The sequence below is a fragment of the Pogona vitticeps genome, chromosome 1, assembly GCF_051106095.1.
Source record: "Pogona vitticeps strain Pit_001003342236 chromosome 1, PviZW2.1, whole genome shotgun sequence".
Taxonomy (NCBI): domain Eukaryota; kingdom Metazoa; phylum Chordata; class Lepidosauria; order Squamata; family Agamidae; genus Pogona; species Pogona vitticeps.
This window is the reverse complement of record NC_135783.1, coordinates 64900077-64924756: the sequence shown is the minus strand read 5'-3', so window position 1 is coordinate 64924756 and position 24680 is coordinate 64900077. Positions and strand designations below refer to the sequence as shown.

Sequence of the window (24680 nt, the reverse complement as noted above, 5' to 3'; positions counted from 1 at the left end):
AGTGGTCTCCCAGGGCAACCTTTCCCAGCTTCTGAAATGAGATGAGATCAGATAACTTCAGGATGGCAAGATAACATTATTCATCCTCCATCAACAGAAGAATTTCGGGTCTTTGTGGAATGAAATTAAATTAATCATAGGCTACTGTTAGATGTCAGACAGGGAAACCCACTTCTTATCAATTCTTCCATTACTGTGCAGTCTCCACACAACTCCCCACACTGTCTCAGAAGGTATGCCAGCTTTTCAGAGCACCTTTTCAGGGGCTGCTGTGAAGAGAATCAGCAATAACAACATACCCATGTCTTCCCAAAAGGATTTCTTTTAGTTGGAATTCTGGTCATGGGAACTCAGGATTCAAGCCAATATGAATTTTATACTGGTACTCAGATCTTTTTCCTTTGCAACTAATCTTGCTTTGGACCCAAGAATGTAAGCTGGTGTTTTGTGTTTCATATAAGTGTGACAATGCAATGCACCTGAAGGGTAACAGGAGGAGGATAAGACTAAAGCATCTATAGTAAGAAATTAAATGCATACATTAGGAATAACACTTACGCCGAGATTTTAGATAACTGAGAAAAGGGGAACAAGGAAGGCTATGAGATAAGTTGTATTTTGGCTGTTTATCTTTTCCTTGTAGTGAACTATTAATCCTCAGATGTCACAAGAGTAAAATATTGTCATAAATTATTGTGTTTTCCAGTCGTTTTGACTATGAGACTCAGGCTTATTTGCCCACCCTCTGGGAACCAATAATTATCTTCTTTTCATCTGGGCAGCTGATTGTTAACACGGACTTGCAAGAAACAAAATCTCAATTTTGAGCCACCCCACTCCTCTCTGCCAAATGCTGCTAATCTTTGTGCCCCTGGCATTGTATTTTACAACATCTTTCTTTTGGTCAGGTTTGTAAATCATCATTCCCAATAATTCTCCCAATTCATTATAAAAAAATTCATACAGTACAAATTCTTTAAGAAAGGAACAATGCAGTTAATCAAGCTGGGTCATTTGGAGTTTAGTTATAAACAAAAAACAAACAATAAGAAGAAGAGATTGATGAGAACCATTCAAACTTATAAATAATTTAAAATTATTAATTAACTATTAATTGTGATTACTACACAAATAACATTCAATTCATAAAATAACAAATCTACATGATGAGACAAAACTATTATGGAGAAAAAGATCAATTCATTATGATCAAGTGATTTTGTCTTTCTATATGTCAATGTGATGCATGAGGGCCCCCTCTTCATTTGAATTTAATTAAATCTATAAATGGGGACAAACTGTTGCAAAACTGTGCGCTGTCACAACTTCCTTAGAAACCTGTATTTAGGCAATTTGCTTTTCCTATGTCCTATGTACCATACTATATATATATATATATATATTTTAAAAAAATCTTGACATCAGTAGCTGAGGCTTGTGTACAGAACATTTACCTGGTACCTTTGATGAATAAGAATGGTCTTTGGTGAGAAGGAAATTAAATGTTTTTAACCGAGGGAAAGGGTGTTTTCCCCAACCCCTTTCCAGGAAATTAATTTTCCAAGAAACAATATTAAAATATATATACAAGTAGACTGACTAGCTACCCCTTTCTGCATATATACACTGATATACATAGATGCTTTATGGAATGATATGAAGGTCAGAAGAGGGGAACAGTGTGAATGAACCCACTTTTCCTACATAATTTTGATTTACTCATAGAGGGAAGCACTGAAAATGAGCATTAAATCTCGCTAACTTGTTTTTTAAAAAGAACAGAACACGGAATGATAAATTGGTATATATATATATGCAAGAGACACTGTGATATTTGTAAAATATACACATATAGTAGTGTAGGGAATAAAAGGGCACCTTGTAGTATACAACAGTAGTGGTGGACTAAGCATGCTGAAAATAATGGAAAAATCCAACTTAGCAAGAGCTGATTAATAAGATTTTGCTGAACATTCAATATGTTTCATTCATTTTTAAAATTTACTTGTTACGTTTATATTCTTCCTTTCCTCCAGGAGACTGAATCAGCATACACAGCATTTCTCCTCATTTTTATTTTGAAAATAATCTTGTAAAGCAGAACAACATGCAATCTTCTGGTATCTTCAAGACTTACACATTTTATTTGGCATAAGCACTTGTGGAGTGCAGTCCACTTTATCAGCGGCTTGAAATACACCAAGCTGAGAGAGAGTGACTCTATCCATGGCAATCCAGTGAGTTTCACAGCAGAGATCTGAACACAGGTCTCCTTAGCCGTAATTTAGTACTTTAATCCCTACATTATGCTGATAGCAGACAAATGATAATAGGGCAAAACCAAGCAACCTTCTTTCCGAACTCTCTTTTCTTTACTGGAAGACAGCTACCCAAGTCATACATCCCATAGGCCTATCATCAACAGGAACCTATGGTGGATGACAATAGGCCATGACATGATTATGAAACATTTGAACCTTAAGAGGCAGGAAACCCCAAAGAAAGAAAAACTTAGGACTCATGCTCCATGTTAAATCCCGTAGCCAGCAGCTGTCATTGGTGGGTGGGTGTGTTCAGTCGTTTAGTCGTGTCCGACTCTTCGTGACCCAATGGACCAGAGCAATCTCAAATAATGCATTTATATGATCATTTGACCAATTCAAATCAAAGACTGGCTGGAGGGCAGAAAGAATTAGCTGGTACTTCTTATACTTTCACTGCACAAAGTGCTCCACAAAACTTTAGATTTATTATCACAGTAATGGTTGAATATTGAGTTCATATGGGATCACGGACTGTCCAGTAATGGTGGTGAATAATTCTACTGTATTTTAAGGTGTGCTGGAACTATATCTACTGCATAACCTCATCAACTTCAACCTAGCCCTCTCAAAGGATAATTGTAAGAGCTTCCCACCTACCTTGGGAAATATTTGTTCAGTTTCTTGCTGAGAGCTCATCTGTTTACTCATATCATGAGTTGGAGGCTGGCAGGTGTCTGCAGACTCCAGCGGTGAAGCTGTATTCTGCCAGGAAAATTGGGGAGGGGGACAAATAGGGTTTTTTTTTACCAGCACAAACATTAAATGAGTAGTACTTAAAGACGTTATTTTCATGATTGTACCTTCTTCAAAACAAAATATATAAATAAAGAGCAAATTTGGTGCCACTTTGTTTTAAACAATGAAGAACCTATTTCTAAATTAAGCTTACTCTTCCAAATTGTCAACATTGGTCGATGTCATATTTTGCACCAATGAATCACATAATCATGTGTCTAATGTGGTTGAGGTATAGCTACTTCCATTGTATAGCCAGGACAAGTGACAAACAGTGACAGAACCATGAGTTGAATCTAGTTTAAAGTGTGTGCAACTGAGCTGGCTGAAACAGATTTCCATGGCAGTAATTCCAGCCTTTTAAAATGCTACTTAAACCACAAGGGCAAAAAATGGAAAAGCTACATTTTTGGAATACAACATCCAGAATGTCTTAGCTAGCATGGCTATTTATTTTATTGACTGGGGAATTAATGGGAGTTATTTCATCAAAAGTAACTTATCTTTGTTCTTGGTGTTGGGACTCTGTTGAATAGAGTGAAATGTGTGGGCAGAAACCCTGAAAATCAAGTGAAGGCATCATCCACAAAAGTAGACCTTCCACCCATGCAAGGCAAATCTTGGATCTAATCCTATATTTACTAGTCCTCACTCTCCTAGTCTAGCAAAGTGACAACACAATTCTCAACATGTTTCTCAAAATGTAAGCCCCATTAACCTCAGTGGGATTCATTTTCTGGTAAGAGTACATAGCAGTGGTGGGACTCTCTGGTTCAATGGTTGCTTTTGCCACCAAGCCCTAACTGAGATCATCTCTTTCTTCAAATGTGTAGTATCAGCATGAATTCGCAACTGGCATGGGGTGGTGAAATGAATGAAAGCAATAATCCCACCACTTCTAATAGCATGTCAGCTTTCCTGCTTCCAGTATGCAGGTACAATTCCTACTTTCAATCTCCAGACCAAATCAAGGCTAAGATAGGTTTGGAGCACTGAAATACAGAGAAACCCCTGCTCTACTTCTAACTCTGAACTCACAAGTATAACATTTGTGCATACATGCGAAGTCAAAGGGAAAGATATCAATGATAAGTTGACCTGGGATATCAAAGCTTAAAAGGGCTTGATAAAAGGAGAATAAATTTGTAGAAACATGGCAAGACTTGTTGAACTATGTGTTAAGAAGGAAAGGTAAAGGTTGTTTACCTAAACAATTCTAAAAGGGTTAAGAGACACCATAACAATAATAATACATGAAACATATCTCTGTCTCTACTGGTCCAAATTGGGGGGGGGTGCACTTCAGCATTGCTTCTAAGGCAAAACCCTTCCCTTCTGACTGGGAGAAGCTGTTCTTCATGTATCTCCATTAGTACACATACACAGCTTCTTCACACAGTTGTTGAGTGTGTGACCAATATACCCACATAGGTGGTACAGCTGACAATACCATTATATGACCTCTTCACACCATATTTCAATGTGTGAAAGCGTCTGACTGACCATCTTCCGCATGCTTCTAGGCTACTACTAGTCTCCTCCCCAAGACTCCTGTTTTTAATTTCTATGGCACTACATACAAAGATAAGAAGAGGAATTAAAATGCACTACATACAAAGATAGGAAGATGAATTAAAATTAAAATTAGGGAATAGTCCTAGACTGTAGAACAGAAAGACAGACTTTTAATTTAAAAGATATGGAATGCCAGCCAACTCATTCTTCTGACAAAGGGCTGTCAGCAGAAAATGCTGGACCGTCTGGTATCTTTTTTGAACACAGGAATGCAGGGAAGATACCCTATGTGATAAAATTTGGCAAAAATAAAACCCTGCACTACAGGAATCCACACATTTGTGAAATTTTGGAGGCCAGTCTCTAGATTACTGATGGGTTCCCAGAGTTGGTGCGATGTAGACCGCAGCCCATAAACTGACCTTGGAGAAAATCCTGTAAGGAAGTATTCTTTTGCAAGCAGAAGTTGCAGCTTTTAATTATTTTATTAGCATCCTAGAAATGCAGTGTATCAATATAAAAAATGCGACAGCAAACTTCAAAAGGATCAGACTACAAGTCTTGAGAACTGGGAAGCATTACAAAAAGTAGCAACAAAGGCATAGCCAGTAATACAATACTATATTCTACTATTTCCTAAGATACATATAAAAAGGTGAAAAGCTGGAGTTATTTTTCAGGGGATCTCATTTCAATTTCTTGCCACATAATCAATAAGCTACATGGAATCCCCATGGCTGCAGTGTGTGTGATTGACATGTGTGGACAGATCTTTCTGAATGTCTGTTAAATTATGGCATGCAAACAGGCTTAATCATAAACTGGAAAGGCCAAGTCAAATAAATCTGCAAGAGGAATTAAAGGCTGAAATCCAGTAATAAGTCACAAATAACATAGGCCCATTGAATCAATGGGAATGTTCATAGGCAGTGACTTATAAATCCCCACTGGTCCTTCTAATTGCATCTTATTACTGGATTTCAGCTAATATTGCAAGATATTTACACTAAAACTGTTAACCTAGCTCTGCTTTCTTCTAATCTGAAGAATCCCATGTAAATGCATTAGAACAGTATCAAAGTTTAGAGAAAAGCTTCAGAGGTGCAGTTAGTTTAACTCTGATTTCTTTATACATTCACAACCATAATGACATAATTTTAAAACTGGAAAAACTTACAAATCTTAAAAAGAAGCCGTCTGAATTTTTGAACTGTATTGTTTGAATACTAAAAGAACAGATTCTAGGGTTATTGGAAATTGTGTGGCAAAAGTCAGTTTACAAGTTTAGGTTTCCTGTTACAACAACTTTCAAGTGACCAGGCTGTTACATCCCGACTTTCTATCCATATAGGAAACACTACAAACATCTTTGTTAGAACAGGTTGTTTAATTTAAGCACAAGCCAGCTGAACAAAGAGAAGACCGTGTATTCGGCCTTCTAACTCTGTGCCACATGTTACCCGTCTATTTTACTGTTACCCTGTAAACAGTCAACCTGTATTCTACCCACTGCAGCACATGTTTTGCAGAAACAGTGAAAGAAACAAAGAAGTTTACTTATACTGATCAGAAATTCTATGCATGTGGTAAGAACATGGTTCAACATATAAGGCAGAATCTTATTGCGCATTTATGGCATAATTGTATACATTAGCAGGCAAATTCCTGCTAGTTAACAAGTTCCCATTTGTGCTCTTAGCTGCACAGAAAATCAGGCAACTAGCACTTGACTAAAAACACAAGTGGCAACTTGTTAATTACTGCCAGTTCACTGCTATGGTCTGCATGGTCACACTTATGCTAGTGTAAAGCCACAATAAGGTTCTGGCTGTTGTGACATTTTAACCACAACTATATGAATTACAACAGTACAATATCTGACAAATGTGAAAGCTAAAATTATTACAGATAAGGCATGGAATGGCTAAAGATGAGCATACACTTTAGCACTAGATACAGAAAAAGAAAGGTCTCTTTTGTAAGCTTGAAATAGCTATGATGAGAATTTAACTGGCTTCGGAAATGGAGGGATAGCATCTGCCTTGTGTTCTGCACTGGGGAAAAAGGAATGATATAAAATAACTAAGTAAAATGCATAAATAAAAGGAGGCTCAATAGTCTTCATGTTTAATGGGACATTCAATAATGACACTTGAAATGGTTCCAATTAAGAGATAAATACTTCATCATCTCTGGATGAAATACAGGTTACAGAAAGCTATCCAGCAGAAAATACTGGTGAGATAGCTAGAAGCATGGGCTTAGCTTTAAAAATTCAGCTTGAACAGATTGAATGAACTGGAACCATATTAGCTGAAGTTCATGAAGTGGACAGAAAGATTAGCTAATGCTTGGAGACCAAGGAAATATGAAGCAACATGGGACAACCATTAAGGGGAAAGGAAAGCTCTAGCCAGGATATTTCAAGGACAGAAAAGCAAGGCATTTAAGATGAAAAATAAGGAACTAATTGCCGAGTAAGAAGATGTGGGACTACAAGGGGAACTAATTCAGAATGGGATCCCCAAATAAAAAACACTCTAATGAAGGCATTAAAAGAAATAAAATCTGACCAAACTTTTTAAAGAACAGAAAAAATATATTTAGTACCATTGCAACAATAGATCTAGGAATGAATCAAAGATTCACTGAGATAAGAAAATAGTGAATGAAATGATTGAATCCAGTTAATTGTTTGAATACGTGATTTCCAATAGTGTCATTTTTTTTCTTAATATTGCTACTTATCCTATAAGAAAGGAATAGTGTGAGGAAATAGGAGGAAACTGGGACACAAGATTGCCATCTCTGTGGCAGCATCTCTGTGGAATCCTCTTCCTTGGGAGAATAATCTGATGTTTTCTCTTTTATTTTTCCACCAACAGCTGAAGACAGGTTTTTAATAATTGAGTCCTACATGCTATTTTTTAGCTAAGTAAGTTTGTTTTTAATTTTAATTAACCATTTAATATATTTTATTTATTATTATAGTTTAAATGTTTTTTTTAATTGTACCGTCCATTGTGTTTTTAATTTTATTTGTTTTAACTTGTGAGCCACCTTGAGTTGCCTCATCAGGAGAAAGGCAGCTTACAAATGACATCAAACAAACTTATATTGGGAGAATAGAGGTGTTTATTCAGTGGAACCTCTGTATACTTTGTATGCTGCAACCCATAATTTTATAACTGCAAAAGAAATGCCAATGGACAAAAAGAGAAGAGAAGAGAAGAGATATTTTCAAAAACATATAGGTTTTTTAACTGTTAATTTCTGGACATGTTTAGATGAATTTGCCATATTTATGTAAACCAGCTCCTGGGTTTCTTACTTAAGTTCTCCTCCGTGACAGATTTTTGCACTAAGCAGCCAAAGTGTGCCAGCACTGGAGTGAGTGATATTACTGGGTGTTAGCTGCAGCACTCTGATACTTCCTTGAGAACTAGCACATAATTAGTGATACCTTCACAACTAAATGTTCAGGCCTTAGATCATATGTCAGATAAAACCAAGTGTGTTCCTTGGTTCTCTATTTCTTCTTCACTTAATTTTTTTTTAGTTTATTTAACTGTTTTGATTGCCTTTTAACATCTCATGGAGATTTATCAATGTAGCTACTCCTCCACAGTATGTATGCATGTATGTGTACATATTTTATAAACAATTGACTTACTAGGTTACATTACAGTCTTGTACAGTACTAAACTAAGGTTCATTCTACAGGATTGCCAAAATCTACCTGATCAGTCAGTTGACTATTATTTTGCACCAAAACTAATTGTGGTGAAAATGCAACAGGTGTTTTTAATAGAGTTTATGATTCACACAAATAAACACATTTGTGTTTTCTCAAACAGATCTATAGTAATTTGCAAATTTATCATAGAAGCAGCATACACCCAATTCATAAAAACTGAGAGTCCATAATGATCTGTGAACAAGTATAACATATATAATTATAAAATTTAGCCACATAGGTTGGAACTGTGAATCACATAGAAGAGAATATGATAAAAGTGTACATTTATGAAACAAAACCATTCAATGTATTTTACATAACACATGCATTCACTGATAAAAGCTGCTGTTAGTTTACTTCTCTCCTAAATCCTGTAAGTTTCTTGATTTGTTGAGATATGCTTCTTAGTACTGAGGGGTAAAATAATCTCATCTGGAGCTTCCTTTGCAAATTGAAAAGGGAGACTTTGCACTGACAAGTTGTCTTCTAGGTTCTTTACTAGTTTTGGTTGGTGGAGTCCATCCTCCATGCCTATTGCAAAGCCTTAAATTGCACCACAGATTTCTACTAATGGTGTTGGAACCCTAGTGACAATCATAGTGTTTTTTGGAAAGTCTCAGCTCTAATCTACTGGCTGGCTGTTGTAGTCAACAGAGTCCCCGTCATTTTGGGAAAAAGAAGTTCTTTAACTCTATATTGACTCCCTTGCCCCCTCCCAAACCCAGATGTACATATATAGTCTTTCTCAGTCACTCTTTCTTCTCTGATTCAGAAATATTTTTCTTGAGATGTATCCAACATTACATGATACAAGGGAAGACTGTGTTGTGGAGTCTTTTCAATCTAGCATCTTCCAGATGTTCTAGATTCTAGCTATCATCAGCCCCAGCCAACCTGGCCGATGAACAGGGATGATGGGAGCTGTAATCCAAAATATTTGGAAGACATCAGCTTGCTCACCTCCATATCATGCAATCTCTACTCTGTTTCATTTCTCCTTCCAGAAGCACCTGTATAAAAATGAAGCAAACCAAATGCTTGCTTTCAGGTTCAGTGCATCACAGAAATATATGATGAAAACAAAAACAGTGTAAACTACAATTATTACTAACTATATTTGAAAATAAAAATTAAATTGCAATGACTAAACATAAAAAGATAGAATTGGTTAATCCAAACAATTTTTAATTTTCAAAACCATTTTCACGTACACATTTATATATTTACTGATTTGAACTTTCTCTTTCTTCTCTATCACACTATAATCTCAAATAAGATTTTAATTCAATGCCAAGATGCATGTAACCATTCTAATGTATAAAAGCACTTTTTCTTTTCTCCGTTTTATTTTTTTCACACATAACTGTGAACAATTTCCTTTGCTTCGCTCAGGCTCACAGTAATAAGGATTCAGCCAAGATATATTTGTCTTAGGCCAGGCAAACTGGGGCCCATGTGGCCTACCTTTGACTGGAGCAGGATGAAAGTCTAACAAGATCTTCTAACGGTTGGGTGACATCTCCACTAATCCTCCCTCTGTTTGCAAACAATTACAGAAGTCACCCAAGAGCATCTATAGGAAAAATATCCATGGTAAATTTTTGGAAAGCGTTCAGTTCAAGATCCAAGGTAAATCACTTTGTTGTAATCCTGAATAATTATATTGGGTTTGTTGAAGTAACTCAGAATGAATATCAATGAAATTCCATTCCAAACTGGAGACTTACTTAACATTATGAAATTCATTATGGTAAAGAATAGTATCAACTTATCAAATTTGGACAGATTTTTTTCTAAAGGAATGCAAAAAATTTAGAATGATTTTTTAAAAAATTATCAATTGATCTTAGTTAATACAATGGAATCTCCATTTTTGGGAGCTGTATTCCTCCACAACCCTGATGCCAGAGATCAAAAACAAAGGAAACCACACCATCTTAATTCTCTGTTTGTCAGCTTTCAAAGGCATCCAGTTGACTACTTGTCAAACTGTAAGTACAAGACTAAGAAATGCTTGGTTTGATTCTGAATCAGACATCTTACTGTTACTAGCTGAAGAGCCATCAAATTAATCCCTTGCCAACTTTCTCCATTACTTCTCCCTACTTTCCAACTCTCAATAAATCACCGATGCCATGTCCTTCAGTGGCACAGGGAATAGGCCAAGCCCTCCTTCTCTAAAGGGGATCCTACCTGTATCCCAGAACCAAAAGTCCTGATTAGAAGGAATGGAATCTCTACACTAGCCCATGTGCACACATTAACTCACTTTAACCTAGACTCTTCATTCAAGGTTGGGGTAGATAAATAACGAGGCAATTGTTCACATTCTAGTAGCTTCTTGAATGAGATTCAATATGCAATCCCTCTATTTGCAACCTGTTTATTTTTTTTCTCAGAGAATTCAGATACTGTAAGAGATACTAAGAATCAATTTAGGCCTAGCTGCTTATACAAAAACCTGCTCACAGGTTTATTTCTTGATTCCACTAACTAAAATGTGGCAAAACACTTTAAACTCATTTTATATGTTTTGAAATTCTTATCTTTAGTATCTGCAGATGCAGCAGACAGGCAGAAGCTAACATGCTTCTGAATTCCCTATGACAGAAGATCCTGACATGAAAAGGAGTCCAAGATGGTGGGAGTTTCCTAAAAAGGTTCTAAAGAAGCAACTATAGACAATTCCAACAATAATAAAAAGTGAAAGAAAGCAAAAAACAAAAACAAAAAAAGTGTCTTCACAAAAAAAGTTCAGAGAGGACATGCAAATAAAGAGAGGCACATAAAGGAAGTGGAAGGAAAGCCAGGCTACGAAATACAAGTACGAACAGGTACCAAAGAATTGCAAGGATGGCATTAGAAAGGCAAAAGCTGAGAATGAGCAGAGGTTAGCAAGAGACACTAAAAGCAACAACAATAAAAATTCTTCAGGTATGTGTGTAGCATAAGAAAGAGTGACTCAGCTACTCAATGGGGATAGAAAAATGACAACAGATGACAAAGAAAACATAGAAGTGCTCAATTACTACTGTAGCTCGGTCTTTTCCCAAAGGATAGCCTATAACCATCCAGGCAAATGGGAAGCACTACTGGAGGGGACAAGATTGCAGATTCAGACTGATAAACGAATAGTCAAGGAATACCTTCTTATTTTGAAAGAGTTCAAATCTCCAGGGCCTTATGAATTGCATCCAAGAATATTGAAGGAATTGAGTGAAAATTTCTCAGAACAACCATCTATTATTTGGTTGTTGTGGGTTTTTCGGGCTTCTTGGCCGTGTTCTGAAAGTGGTTCTTCCTAACGTTTCACCAGTCTCTGTGGCCGGCATCTTCAGAGGACAGCAAACTGTGCTCTGTCCTCTGAAGATGCCGGCCACAGAGACTGGCGAAACGTTAGGAAGAACCACTTTCAGAACACGGCCAAGAAGCCCGAAAAACCCACAGCAACCATTAGATCCCGGCCGTGAAAGCCTTTGCGAATACATCTATTATTTTCTTGAAATTTTCAGAGGATGCATGAAATGCTGAATTATTGGAAGGCTAACATAGTACCTATCTTCCAAAAGGGCAAAAAAGGAAGAACATAGGGACTACAGACCAGTCAACCAGACATCAATTCCAGGAAAAATTCTGGAGCAGATTATAAATCAGTCACTCTGCAAGTACCTTGAAACCAATGCAATAATAACTACTGTATAAGCCAACACAGATTTGTCAAGAACAAATCCTGTCAGGTTAATCTTATCTCATTTCTGGTTGGGTAAGCTCCCTGGTGGACAGTGGGAAATGTAATATATCTTGACTTCAGCAAAGTCTTTGACAAAGTGCTACATAATATTCTGATTAGCAAAATAACTACTGTACATGTGGACTGGATAGAACAGGTGGATACATGGTTAGTTACAGAATCATATTCAGAGAATCCTTATCAATGGCTCCTTCTCAATTTGGGAGGAGGTAACAAGTGGAGTACCACAAGGCTCATTCCTGTGCCCATTGCTCTTCCAACATTTTTATTAATGACCTGTATCAGGGAAATTTGAGAATGGCACAGAATTGGGTGGAACAAAATTCAAAAAAATCTTGATAGGCTCGAGCACTGGGCTGAATGCAACAGAATGAAATTTAAGAAGGATAAGTGCAAAGTTCTACACTTAGGGGAAAAGAAACAAATGCACAGTTGCAAGATGGTGGATACTTGAGTGAAAAGAATCTTAGAATTGTAGATCACAAGGAGAATATGAGCCAACAGTGCAATTTGGCTTTAAAAAAGGCAAATACTATTTTAAGCTGCATGAACAGAAATAAAGTCTCCAAATTCCATAAAGTACTAGTTCCCCTTTATTTTGCTCCAGTTAGACCTCATTTTGAGTACTGCATCCAGTTCTGGGCACTGCACTTTAAGAAGGATGCCGACAAACTGGAACAAGTTCAGGCGAGGGCAACAAGGATGATCAGGGGATTGGAAACCAAGCCCTGTGAGGAAAGACTGAGAACTGGGCATGTTTAGCCTTGAGAAAAGAAAACAGAGGAGAGATAGGATAGCACTTTTCAAACATTTGAAAAGCAGTCATAGAGAAGGAGGGGCAGGATCTGTTCTTGATCATCCCCGAGTACAAGACAAATAATAATGGGCTCAAGTCACAGGAAGCCAGATTTCTGCTGAATATCAAGAAAACTTGCTAACTATTAAAGCAGTACAACAGTGGAACCAATTATCTCAGGAGGTGGGGAGTGATCCAGTGGTGGAGGCATTCAAGAGAAAATTAGACAACCTTCTGTCAGACATACTTTGATCTGTATTCCTGCTTTGAGCAGGGAGTTGAACTCCATGACCTCATAGGCCCCTTCCAACTCCATTATTCTATCATTCTATGATTTTATGAAGAATAGAAATAAAGCAACTTAGGTTCCTATGGAAACTTTGTAGAGGAATTTAGTTCATGACTATAATTCAAAATGACTTGCCATTCTACCAGTGACTTGATGTTACTTGCAAATTATGCTTCCTAGGAAATTATGATTATTCTAAAATGGAAACAAAGCTGTTTTTTATTCTGCTTTATTAAAAAGATGTAGATGTGCAGCAATAGAATGAATGTCATTGCATACACTCAAAAGGACCTTAGGATCCTGAATATAAATTGTGATTCAGAGACGTGAGGAAATGGGGACTTCCCTTTATTTTTCCTATTTTGTGTGCTTTCCTAGCAAGAATATGCCACAAATCTGAAAAATGAAACATTGGTCCACAGGGCAAAAGCATTTAATATACATTCCAGTCCCAAAGGAAGGAGACACCAAAGACTGCAGTATCACTCGGACCACTGTGTCTACTTTCCTGTCTGCTCTCAGTCTGTACACACAGCATATCCTATAGAATTAGATTCAGATGAAAGAGCCATGTAAAACTGGTGAAAAATATCAGTAATTTACAATATGAAGATGACGGCGTACTATTGGCAGAAAGCAATGATTAGATAGAGATGGGCACGAATTGAACCATGAACTAGAAAAACTGACAAATCAGGCTGGTTTGTGGTTCAGTTCACAGCCTAGTTTGGGGATCCTGTTTTACCAAAGCAAAACAAAGTGCTGAACTTTTTACCCCTTGGCACTTTGTTTTGCTTCAGCAAAACGGATGCCCACTCACCCTCTTCCCACTTCCCCTGTTGCTTCCCTGCTTGGTACTGCTGCCACATCCACCACTGTTGCCATCATCAGAGACAGTGGGCTGGCTTCCCTTCCAGGATCCAGGCCTGCTGCCATTGTGCATGCACCTGCTTATCAGCTGGGTGGTGAGTGCATGTGCAGGGGCAGCAGCTTGCTCTGGGAAGCCATAGGCATTTGAAGCTATGTAGACAAGGAGCCCATCAAACCCTATTATTTTCACCTAAGCACTATGAAAAATCCCTGTAGCAAACTGGGCTCCATTCGCTCAATCCCAGAGCTAGGCAGTTTATGGCCCCACAGATGTTGCTGGACTGCACAGCCATCATTCCTCAGTATTGACTATGCTGGCTAGGAATGATGGGACTTTTAGTCCAAGAACATCTGCAAGGCTACATGTTGCCCCCTGGTGATGCCGCCCCATGCCAAAACAAGCTGCATTTTCTATATACAAATATATGGCATATAGAATAAAAAGAGCAGATTCCTTTTTTTTAGGTGTTTTGCACACAACTGTAAGGAAACCTTTCAGCTTAAAGGGATTAATATATGAATGATATAAATGAAGTTCAGAAGGAGAAGATACTGATTTTTGGGTAGAATGCCTAATCTCAGCACAGTACAGGAAATGAAAAATTCTGATTTTAAAGTAGAAATAAGATTTTAAATGTTGAAATGTAAATACACACATTTACAAATGCAAGACAGATAAAAACCTATCTACACACCACAGGAAACAAATCTATCAGAGTGATTTCCCCTATCCCCACTCACTTGGATCATTATCTAAAATCATTATGATCTAAGATCATTATGATATAAGAAGCAGAAAAGAAGTAACTTCATAATTAATTATTGGCTTTAATGAAAAACCTTATGAATTAAGGCAAAATATTTAACAATTCAAAGTTATAAACAGAAAAAAAAAACCAAACCTTATTTACTTACTTTTTTCAGCCTGGTAATGTTTGCAGAGTCATTAACAGGCTGCGGTTGGGTGGTTTTTGCCGAAGTGGAGATAAATACGGACTTAGCGGCAAACACTGTAGAGCAGAAGCACAAAGTAACTATTGTGTATATCACATAAGTTATTTTTTTCAACTCTAGAAAAGAATAATCTGCTGCTGAATCTTTACTACACCATGTTAGTCAATCCAGCCTTTCCAAAAGCCATTCCTTCTTCATGGTAAAGCAACATTTAGAAAGAGATTCTAACAGAATAGCCGTGTTCCATGTTTAGGTTAAATGGAATACCTCTGTAGTCTATTGTGGGCAGACTAGCAAGTTTTATTTGGTGTAAGCATTTGTGGACTCTGTTGCCTGGACAGAGACTGCAGGTAAGAGGAGAATGTTTAAAGCTTCAAGGGTGGGTGACCTAAGAAGGACTGAGGGCCATTTTCAATACTTGACAGCAGCCCGAGGACACACATTCTCAAGAGGCTAGGGTTAAATGGAAGAAAAATGGCCAATGGGGAGCTAATTAACTGAAAAAAACTTGCCTCATGTCCTCTAGTGGCCCAAAAAGAATTATTTTAAAAATAAAAATGATGTGGCTATAATATGACACCAGGTATTCTGGGGGACCCTAAAAGCATGGCAAATTCCACACCCCACAACAGGTACAAAGGGGCTTTCTGAGTAAAAACATATACAGCATGTTAAAAAAAAAAGTTGGAGAGTCTGGGAAGGATAAAGACATGTGCTCCACGAGCCACCTGCCTTACATGCAACTTTCTCCCTGTAACTACCGCATTTTGAAACCCCAGATGGGTAACGGGAAATGTAAACATGGAAAAAATCATTATTTTACAGATGTTTGCACTAGAAGAGAATACTAATGATTTGAACAGTTTTGTTTCCCAACAGATTATTTAAATTTATAATTTTCATAATATACTATGGAGATAAGCTCCATTCCATTAATGCAAAAGTAGCAAACATATAGATTATAGTGACTACAAATGGTCTCTCAAAATAGTCCAAATTATTCTGAGATAAAGAAACTGAGGAATTAGTTTACCAAATTTCTCCAAGGGAAGGAGACTTCTTTAACAGTTTGTCAAAGATGGTGCTCATCATTAGCAGTGGATGTAACACAGCTTTGTTCATTTTCCCCATTGGAATGTTTTAGTTTTGCATTGGCAGTACACTGTATCAGGAGCCTGGCCATCATTTTGCTTACTCTACAATGCCCTCTATCATTATACAATTCTAGGGCACAATGGTGCTGGCAGTGAGGCAATCACACCCCTCTTAATAGCATAAAAAAAACACTGGAGAAATTTTGGAGATACAGTAACTCTGCAAAGTAGTCTTTACATTAAAAGTGTATGTGAACTCCTTAACATGTGGCAATTCACACAATGAGATTTATATAAATTGTATTATGTGGGTATAAAAACTTGGCCAGCATCTCTATGGGGGGAAAAAGTCTTTTGAGTAATTTTGGCTCATTACTAGTTGTCATTCCATGGGGTTCAGCACTTTTCCTGGGCCTCCCAAATGATGTTTTGGAGGGGTCACTGTAGCTACCCTTTCTCTCTACAGCAGCCATTCTCAACTAGGGGAAGCATATGTCTCCCTGGGAACCATGGAATATTTGAAGACTGAAAACAATTCCTCACACACCACCTTATAAGATTTGTTCTGCATCTTCCACAATCCTGATTTGGCCTATATGTCCTCCATATTGTGTGGGCCCAAAATGATTGAGAACAGCTGCTCTATAGGACAAGATGTCTTTAATGAAGCTGACATCCCCAAAAGCTCTGTGGGAGGAATTGTCATATGACGTCTGTAACGACTTTTACTAAACTGTGGAAAGTTGTGGGGAAGAGTTGCACAGAGATGACTCTACAACAAAAGAAATAATATTTACATATGTCCTCAGCTATCTGATAAGCGAGGTGCACACACAAAAATCTGAACCTTGACCAGCATAATTTCTCTGAAATTTGTCCTTCTTTGAAATTCTTTTCAAACAGATGTTCTTTTCTATCAAATTAAACTATAATGGTCAAAATTTCCTTAGGTGAAATTTGCATCATGGAATTGGTATAGATACTCAGCTTTTTGCTTTTATGTCTGGAAGCTTTTCTTTCAGCTTTGAACCACAAATGTTCTCTTGGACAAGATTCCAAAAGTATTCATAATCTTGCTGGTTCTTTATGATTCCAAGTTTAGTTAATTCATTCTGCAACCCAATAATCTTAAAAGAAAATGAAGTTAGAGAAAAAAAATAGAAGGATAATAAATATTTTATCAGATAACAAGTATCAGAAGCAAATACAATCTTATTTATTCCAATAATTTCCATATCTTGTGATAGATGATCAAATGTAAGTGAATACAATATTTTACCAGGAAATTGTTGTCCAGATATAATTTTGCAAGAATTGAAAAGTAAATGGAAACATTCAGCTCATAAAACTTGTCTCTCCCTGTCTAGCTTTAAAAGTATAGCTCATGATATTGGCAATGATTGGGGGGGAGGGGAAGAAATGTGTTGTTCTTTCCTTTGAGCCTCTCTAATAACAATTGTGATCTGTCCAATCAATTCTGATTTACAGCATCCTATTCCAGGGCATTCTAGGTATAGGGTACTCAGAAGTGGTTTATCACTTCTCCTGAGTACTCTTGGGACTGCACAGCTTGTACACAGGCTCTCTCTTCTCTTGGCAGGCAGAGTAGGGAATCAAACTCCCAACCTCTGGTTCTTCAGCCAGATACCTAACTCACTGAGCTATTCAGCCAATCTACCTGCCTGTAGATTAAGAGCAATCACATTAATTGCACAAGCTACCCATGTAACTGAAATACATGTTATGCTATTTATTATATACAGTGACTTCTATTTGAAAGAAAATACAGATAGATTAAGATACTGTTTTTGAATATGTCCAGCCATAAAAACACAATATATGCAGTAATTCTATTTGAGCTGCACTAGTTGTGCAGCTCAAATAGAATTGCAGTACCTATTGTAATTACAGTAAAAACAACAGTACAGCTCTTTAATATATTGATCCACTTCCACCTTTAAGCAGGCATCTAAAGATACGCCAAAATGACAGACATGATTAAATATGAGGTTAGAAAACAAACCCCCATTAATATATGAAAATATTTTACATTTCAATAGATTTCCTTACTCAATTTCCAGTACTAAATCAATCAGAAAGAAAGAAGTTAATAAATGCAAGCCTCCTCCTACAGGGTAATATACCTATTTTGTAGGACACGCTCATTGTCTATTATCTATTACACACATACTACCATATGTCTGTAACAACAAAAAAGCTCAATGATAAAAGCATACAATGTACCAGGGAAGGGAAGCAGGCCTCTCACACCTGCCAGATCACTTTTCATTAAAGAAAAAAGCATATAATTGTAAATTGGCAAAAATATATTATATCAATTCACTTTTGAATGGAAAAGGCTTTTTTTTCAATAGTTAAGAAGTGTTTTGCTACTGCCTATACAGAAGTGAAAAATCTACATTTAAGAATTAATTTAAGGTTATATAGATTATAAGCTAGTTCCTGCAGATAACAAGCATTTTCACAAAGGGCTGTGAGTTGCTCTTTAGGATCTATTTGTAATTCAAAGAAAACAAAGCAAATGTCTAGAAGGACAGATTACTAGGAAAATCTACATAAAAGTCAAAGGCCTATCCACTTCTGTTTGATTTTTAAAAATGCTATAACTTAAATTGAGTAACTTCCAATACTTATGTAGTACTTTGATCTAAACTGATGGTTTAAAATTATTTTCCTGGTGATAAGGTAATGCCTGACTTTCTAATGCTAATTAACAATTAGCATTAGGAGATTTAAAATGAACAGATGGTACCTTGAACTGGAAGCATAGGAAGGCTGAAATCTTTGTAAACTCACACTGTGACTGCTGTCTGTATAAGGAGAAGTCTTCAATACTCAGGACTTTCCATACAGATTATACAGTACTTCTTTTGATGCTCAATTAAGCTGACAATACTACCAGATATGCAAGTAAGGTTCCGATTGTAAAGTACTCTTTTTCTACCGCACAAACTCTTGCAATCCAGATCTATGGGCATTTTCTACCCAACACAAGTGGAAGCAATAAATACAAAACCAATCGCCAGGATAGGAAGGGAAGCTAGTGTCGAGAGCTATATATTTCAGGATGTTTTGCCTATAGAGAGTATCCTTTCTGACATCCCAGATGGGATAAAATGATAGCCATATTTCCTGGTACATTTTTCAGTATCAGTAACATTTCCTAAAACAATGTAATTGCAATTTTAAAAAAACTAAGCAGAAACTTGGACCTTACCAGGTAACTACTTGACTGTGGTACTGTCTGGAGGTATTTCGTATCATGAGACAATTTGCAGAAAGGCACTTTATGACTGGGAATGCACTTTTGAAAAAGAAGATTAAATTTTGATAAGTATTTTTTTTTCCTAGTGGCTGGGAAACCAAGCTCAGAACAAATGACAAGTAAACATTCAACCACAGGAAGCCATTAACAACAGTGGGCATCAATTAGGGCTCAGCAGGTATTCCTAACACTGCCTGGTGCTTCTGCTCCACCCCAAATGCTTTGACCTAAGATTCACAAACTCAGGCTTAGGAAGCAGGATGTTTCATTTACTCAGTAATTTGTGGCTACATATTCCTGCTGACAGGCTTATAAATCTTATTGTAGACTTTTTCTATTCCCCTTCAACTTTGTTTCATTAGACAAGACAATTACTGTTCGTCTGAAGGAAAATATTTTTGAGAGAAAACGAAATGAGTTTTGACAATCCCTATGTCTTTTGCCTTCCCCTCCTCCTTGTATAAAAGCAATGATTAATGGTGGATTTTGTGCACTCTGTTTATAAATAGTATTTTCCAGAGTGGAAGGATAACCATTTTAATAAGACTCTTCAAAAGATTGGAATATGTGGAACAAATCTACTTTAAACTGTTGCTATTGTAAAATAATTTTCCATCTTCTAATTTATATTAAATTCATATAATGCACTGAGAGAAAAGTGATATTGCGAATACTGACTTTCCAACTGGTTTCTTAGACATAAGTTGCTAGAGAAGTTAGTGCACATCAGCTTCAATTAAATATACTACTTAATAATTAAGCATAGAATTGTGCAGGATTTCTAGTTTTAAAATGTTGGTTTTTGGTAAAGTCTGGAATCTTGGGGATAATAGGTAATGAAATGTAAAAAAAATATGACACTGACCCAGAATTCAAAAGTATATGTACAAACTCTAGCAAGTATTATTCATGTCAGGTCAGTTATAGGTTTAAAGAAAAATTTCAACTGGGCTTTTTGTTTCAGCAGACAGAGTTTCAACAACAACCTCATAAACATAGCTGAGGCAAACATCTCAGCTCTTGCAGGTTTTGTCTGCTGCTTCTGAATTACTTTTAGATGTCCCAGAGTGTTACTTTCTAATAAGAAGACCTAGAGATCAAACAGAAGCTAGAAATAAGCAGAGGGGTCAAGCATATATAAAGTAATTTGGAAGAGGGCAAATCCGGATAGTCAAATTAGGAGACAAAGATCGTTGTTTCGGCCGCATTTTCTCTGATGTTGGTTGGTGCAGTCTAGTTTAGTCTGTTCCCAACATTTGCAATTGTTGGGAACAGACTAAAGCAGGACCTTTTCAGAAATGCAAGTATTCAGTGGCTGTAATCCCTCTTAGGGTGTGACTACACTTGAAAGCCAAATTGGAATGTTTCAGCTTTGCTGCAGTTTGATTAACAGCTTGTATTATGTTTGTAACTGCATTCAGTGCTCACGCAGGGACTGCAGATTGATTTGGGAGTTCACCCTTTTCACTGGATGCAGTGTGAGTTGCATTCACAGACCAAAGCCCCTCTTCTTTCCTTCCTTCCTTTGGTCCTGCCTCTGCTGATCCTTCTTTCCTCTGATCCCACCTATGCTGATTCTTTTATGGTTCACTGTAAAGCCAGTTTCTCAATTAAAGATTCAGATTACTACATTTCTCAAAAACCTGTCTATAGAAAAATAACATGGAAAGGTACTTAACAGTAAAAGAGTACAGAACAATTTTGCAAAATACATCATATTTCACATATCAGAATGATTCCATAACAAGGATCAACATCTTCCCTCCCCATACATTACTCTTTTCTCTTACTTTCAAGTACAGTGGGGTCTTGACTTGAGAACTTAATCCGTATTGGAAGGTGGTTTTCAAGCCAAAAAGTCTGTAGGTCAAGTCTCCATTGACCTACAGTGCATTGAAAACCGATTAATCCCGTAACATGCCGTTTTTGTTCCATTTTGGTTTTTTTCTGGTCTTTAAGTCAATTCTCAGGCTGCAAGTCAAACCTAAATTTTGCGGCCAGAGAAGACTGTAACTCAAAAAGTCTGTAAGTCAAGCCGTCTGTAAGTCAAGGGTCCACTGTAACAGAATTATCTAATCTCTGGTCACATATGGTTTTAAACTATTGGGCAGATAAACTTTTAAAGTCCACTTTCAGACCTGTCAGGTAAGTAATTAACAGAACTAAGCTTTTGCTTTGCAACAAAAGGGCCTTCCCATACGATCTGAAGCTCACAGTGTTTGACAGGATTCGCAACTAACCCCACATTAAAATCATGGTGCTTTGCTTTTGAATGTCCTCCTGCCCCGCTTGAGTCTGAAAATCACATCTTATCTGCCTACATCACTGAAGCACCACCTACAGACATGCCCCTTTCTTTACAAGGATATGTCACAACTTAGTACATAGGAAAAAGCCTGTTCAAATCATTCTGGTTTGAAAAAGTTGCTTTAGGAGCAAAAAAAAGGCTGGGCCAATCTGAATCAGCCTTTGCGTCATGCAGTCAGTAAAAAAATACTTCAAATTCACCCATGTTATAAGTGGCGAAAATCCTGTGTATTTAACCATATACTTGCACTCTTAGCAGCAGACTGTTAATACATGTTACAACCAACTATTTATTACTTTTTTAAAGTTACATCTTATTACTTTATTTCAGACTTGTTTAGATTCCCTTTGAGAAGGAGGGGGGAGAAAGCAAAAATCTAAGCAACTCATTAAAGGTGTTGTTTGGAGTACAGAGGGTTGTTACAGTGCAACAGCAGTATAATTTGTGACTGAGTTATGGAGTCCCTTATCCAAACTGCTGTCATATGAACATATGAAATGCCTTTGTTTTGTCTTGATCTCAGATGTTATTTTCCTGTTAGGTGAACAGTGAAATGTTAGTCATTCATTTGGTGAAACCAGAGAGAGACATTCAGTGGCAAACAAATCCAGACTGAAAGACAACGCTTTTTGAAGATGGCCACAATTGAAAACGACCATTAAAAGTGAAGCATCTTGTTCATAAACAGAACCTGCTGACAAATTATGAAAGTAAGGCATGCCCTTATGCTGGAGGTGGGGCAGGGACTGAGCTACAGCCTTTTTACTGCTGCTTCATTGTTTTAACTTTCTCCACACTTTAAAAATTTATAGTACCAATAAAGTTACTGAAATTCAAATGGTATGGAGAGGAGCATTTGCCTGCATTTCTTTGTTATTTCATCAAGCCCTAGCAATGCTTTATGGTCACTATGGATGTAGTATTCTTTCATCAACACAAAGAAAAAATATACAAATTTGAAAAATGAGCAGTGTTGTTATTTAACTGGAATATCTGTAACTGTGCAGGGTGATTTTTATCCTTCTTGGCTTATATAGCATAAGAATACACTGTTAAAAGTAAACAGGCTTAATGTATAAATATTTATGCATAATTTTGACATCAAAGAATCAGTACTCATCTGAAGATTCATATGAGTGTTTCATAATAACATTTAACCCATCCTGCATCCTGTCACATCTGTATAGTATACTACTCTAGCCGCCTAGAGTGGTCTTAATCGACTAGATAGGCGGGATATTAAATAAATAAATAAATAAATAAATAAATAAATAAATAAATAAATAAATAAATAAATAAATACATACATACATACATACATACATACATACATACATACATACATACATACATACATACATACATACATACTGTGTGACCATTTATGTTCCAATACATGTTAACCATTGTGTAGTGTTTTAAAGGAAGCATTATACGTGGACTGCTCTCTTTAACAGGAAGGTTGTTTTGCTGCTGGTGTTTGCCACTCCTGTTTTATTTGAAAAACATGGCACATTCTACATGCTGCTATAGGAGCTGATGCAATGTCTCCCAAATGTATAGCATTTTTAAACAGGAGGGAAGGTTTAGGTGAAAAATGCTCTTCTCTCTGTACATTGCTTTCCCAAGAGTGAGCTGCCTGACATCTTCATTGGTGGCATTGAGATATTGGGCTAAAATCTTCCTCTTCTGATAGGCATTCACAGGTTTTTATTTTGTTTTTTGGGGATTTATTGTTTACATGTTATTGCTGGCTCTCCACATTTTAATATTATAGCATTCTATTACTTTAAAATCCTAATTCCGTTTCAGATTTTTTAAAAAAATACTGTAGAAATTGTTATTTTATTGATTCTTTTTGTTTTAATACTTGTAAACCACCCTGAAGACATTGCCATTGGGAATATACAAACATTTAAAATCAATCAACCAATCAATTAATCAGTCAATCAATCATGTAGCTTAGCTGCCCTCCCCCACCCTACAATGTCAAGGTTCATAATGCCTTATATGTCAATCAGATTATTTTAGAACATGAAGTAGAAAATCCCCCAGGGGCTTCTCCCATCCCTGGCAGAACAAATGCATCGCAACATATTATCTCTCTCACAATTTTCTGCCCTTTTATGACACTCTAAATCTGCAGCCTAAGCTGGTGCTCCGCACTGTCTAATAGGTCTGTCTCGTCCATATCTCTGGCTCATCCTGTGATGTCCACTAATCCACTGCACAATTTTCGCCACCTCTGGTACAGGCTGGAACATGTCTAGTGGAAGAGACATTAGCACAGGTAAGCCAATATACCATGATGTTATACAAGCAAGAGGGACTTTCAAAATACTGGGTGTGTTTTATTTTTAATAGCAGTGGCTATATCAAACACAGAGTGTAGTTTCACTCTCAGGCATCCTGAAATTATTTTATATATTTGACCATCTTTGTTTCTATGTTGTGGGCTTAGTCTTATTATAAAATTCACTATTGGTTGCTGACAGACAAGTCCCAATCTTTTGAGGACCTGTCTGTACAATGACACTTAATCCAACCTGTATTTTGGTTTCTTGGTAATCAATGCAGTCCATGGTAATAAGTAAAATTAAGGTGAAATAACATAAGGCACAAAAGGAAATTTGCAGAGGGTGATGTAATTTACTAGTGAGTCATAAAGAGTTATGAACAGATTTAAGGTCAGTTACTGCAACTCTCACATAGTGGTCAACTTGACTCGTATGTATCCAAAGTTTTTTCTACAGTGAATAATTCAACTGGAGCTCTCCATTCCCACAACTATTAAACTATTATTTTACTGCTTTTTTAAATGGCCTATTCTTCATTCTATTCTAAAGTAAGATACATTTATTTCAAACAGCAAGTTTTTTTGTCTCTCAACAGATAAAAATAAAGTCTGAACTGTTGTTCAAAGTTATTATTCCTTGTTAACATTCAATGCAGTTAAAATCCATGAGATCATCATAAAAGGGTTCCTACTGCCACTGTGATTACATAGCTATAAAGAGAA

General features: G+C 36.7%; 1 protein-coding gene across 5 annotated transcripts in view; it reads right to left on the bottom strand.

Moving 5' to 3' along the window:
- Positions 1-24680, bottom strand: part of LOC110087146 (uncharacterized) — a 63400-nt gene that overhangs the window by 22174 nt on the left and 16546 nt on the right. For 4 of the 5 annotated variants that reach the window (XM_072994314.2, XM_072994298.2, XM_072994294.2 and 1 more), the window contains exons 5-8: positions 19306-19392; positions 17056-17194; positions 14935-15029; positions 2922-3026 (exon numbers count right to left, since the gene is read on the bottom strand). In XM_072994314.2, coding sequence (XP_072850415.2) covers positions 2922-3026; positions 14935-15029; positions 17056-17194; positions 19306-19392 — 426 coding nt within the window. The remainder of the gene's footprint in view (positions 1-2921; positions 3027-14934; positions 15030-17055; positions 17195-19305; positions 19393-24680) is intronic. The other variant, XM_072994318.2, reaches the window with a different exon arrangement.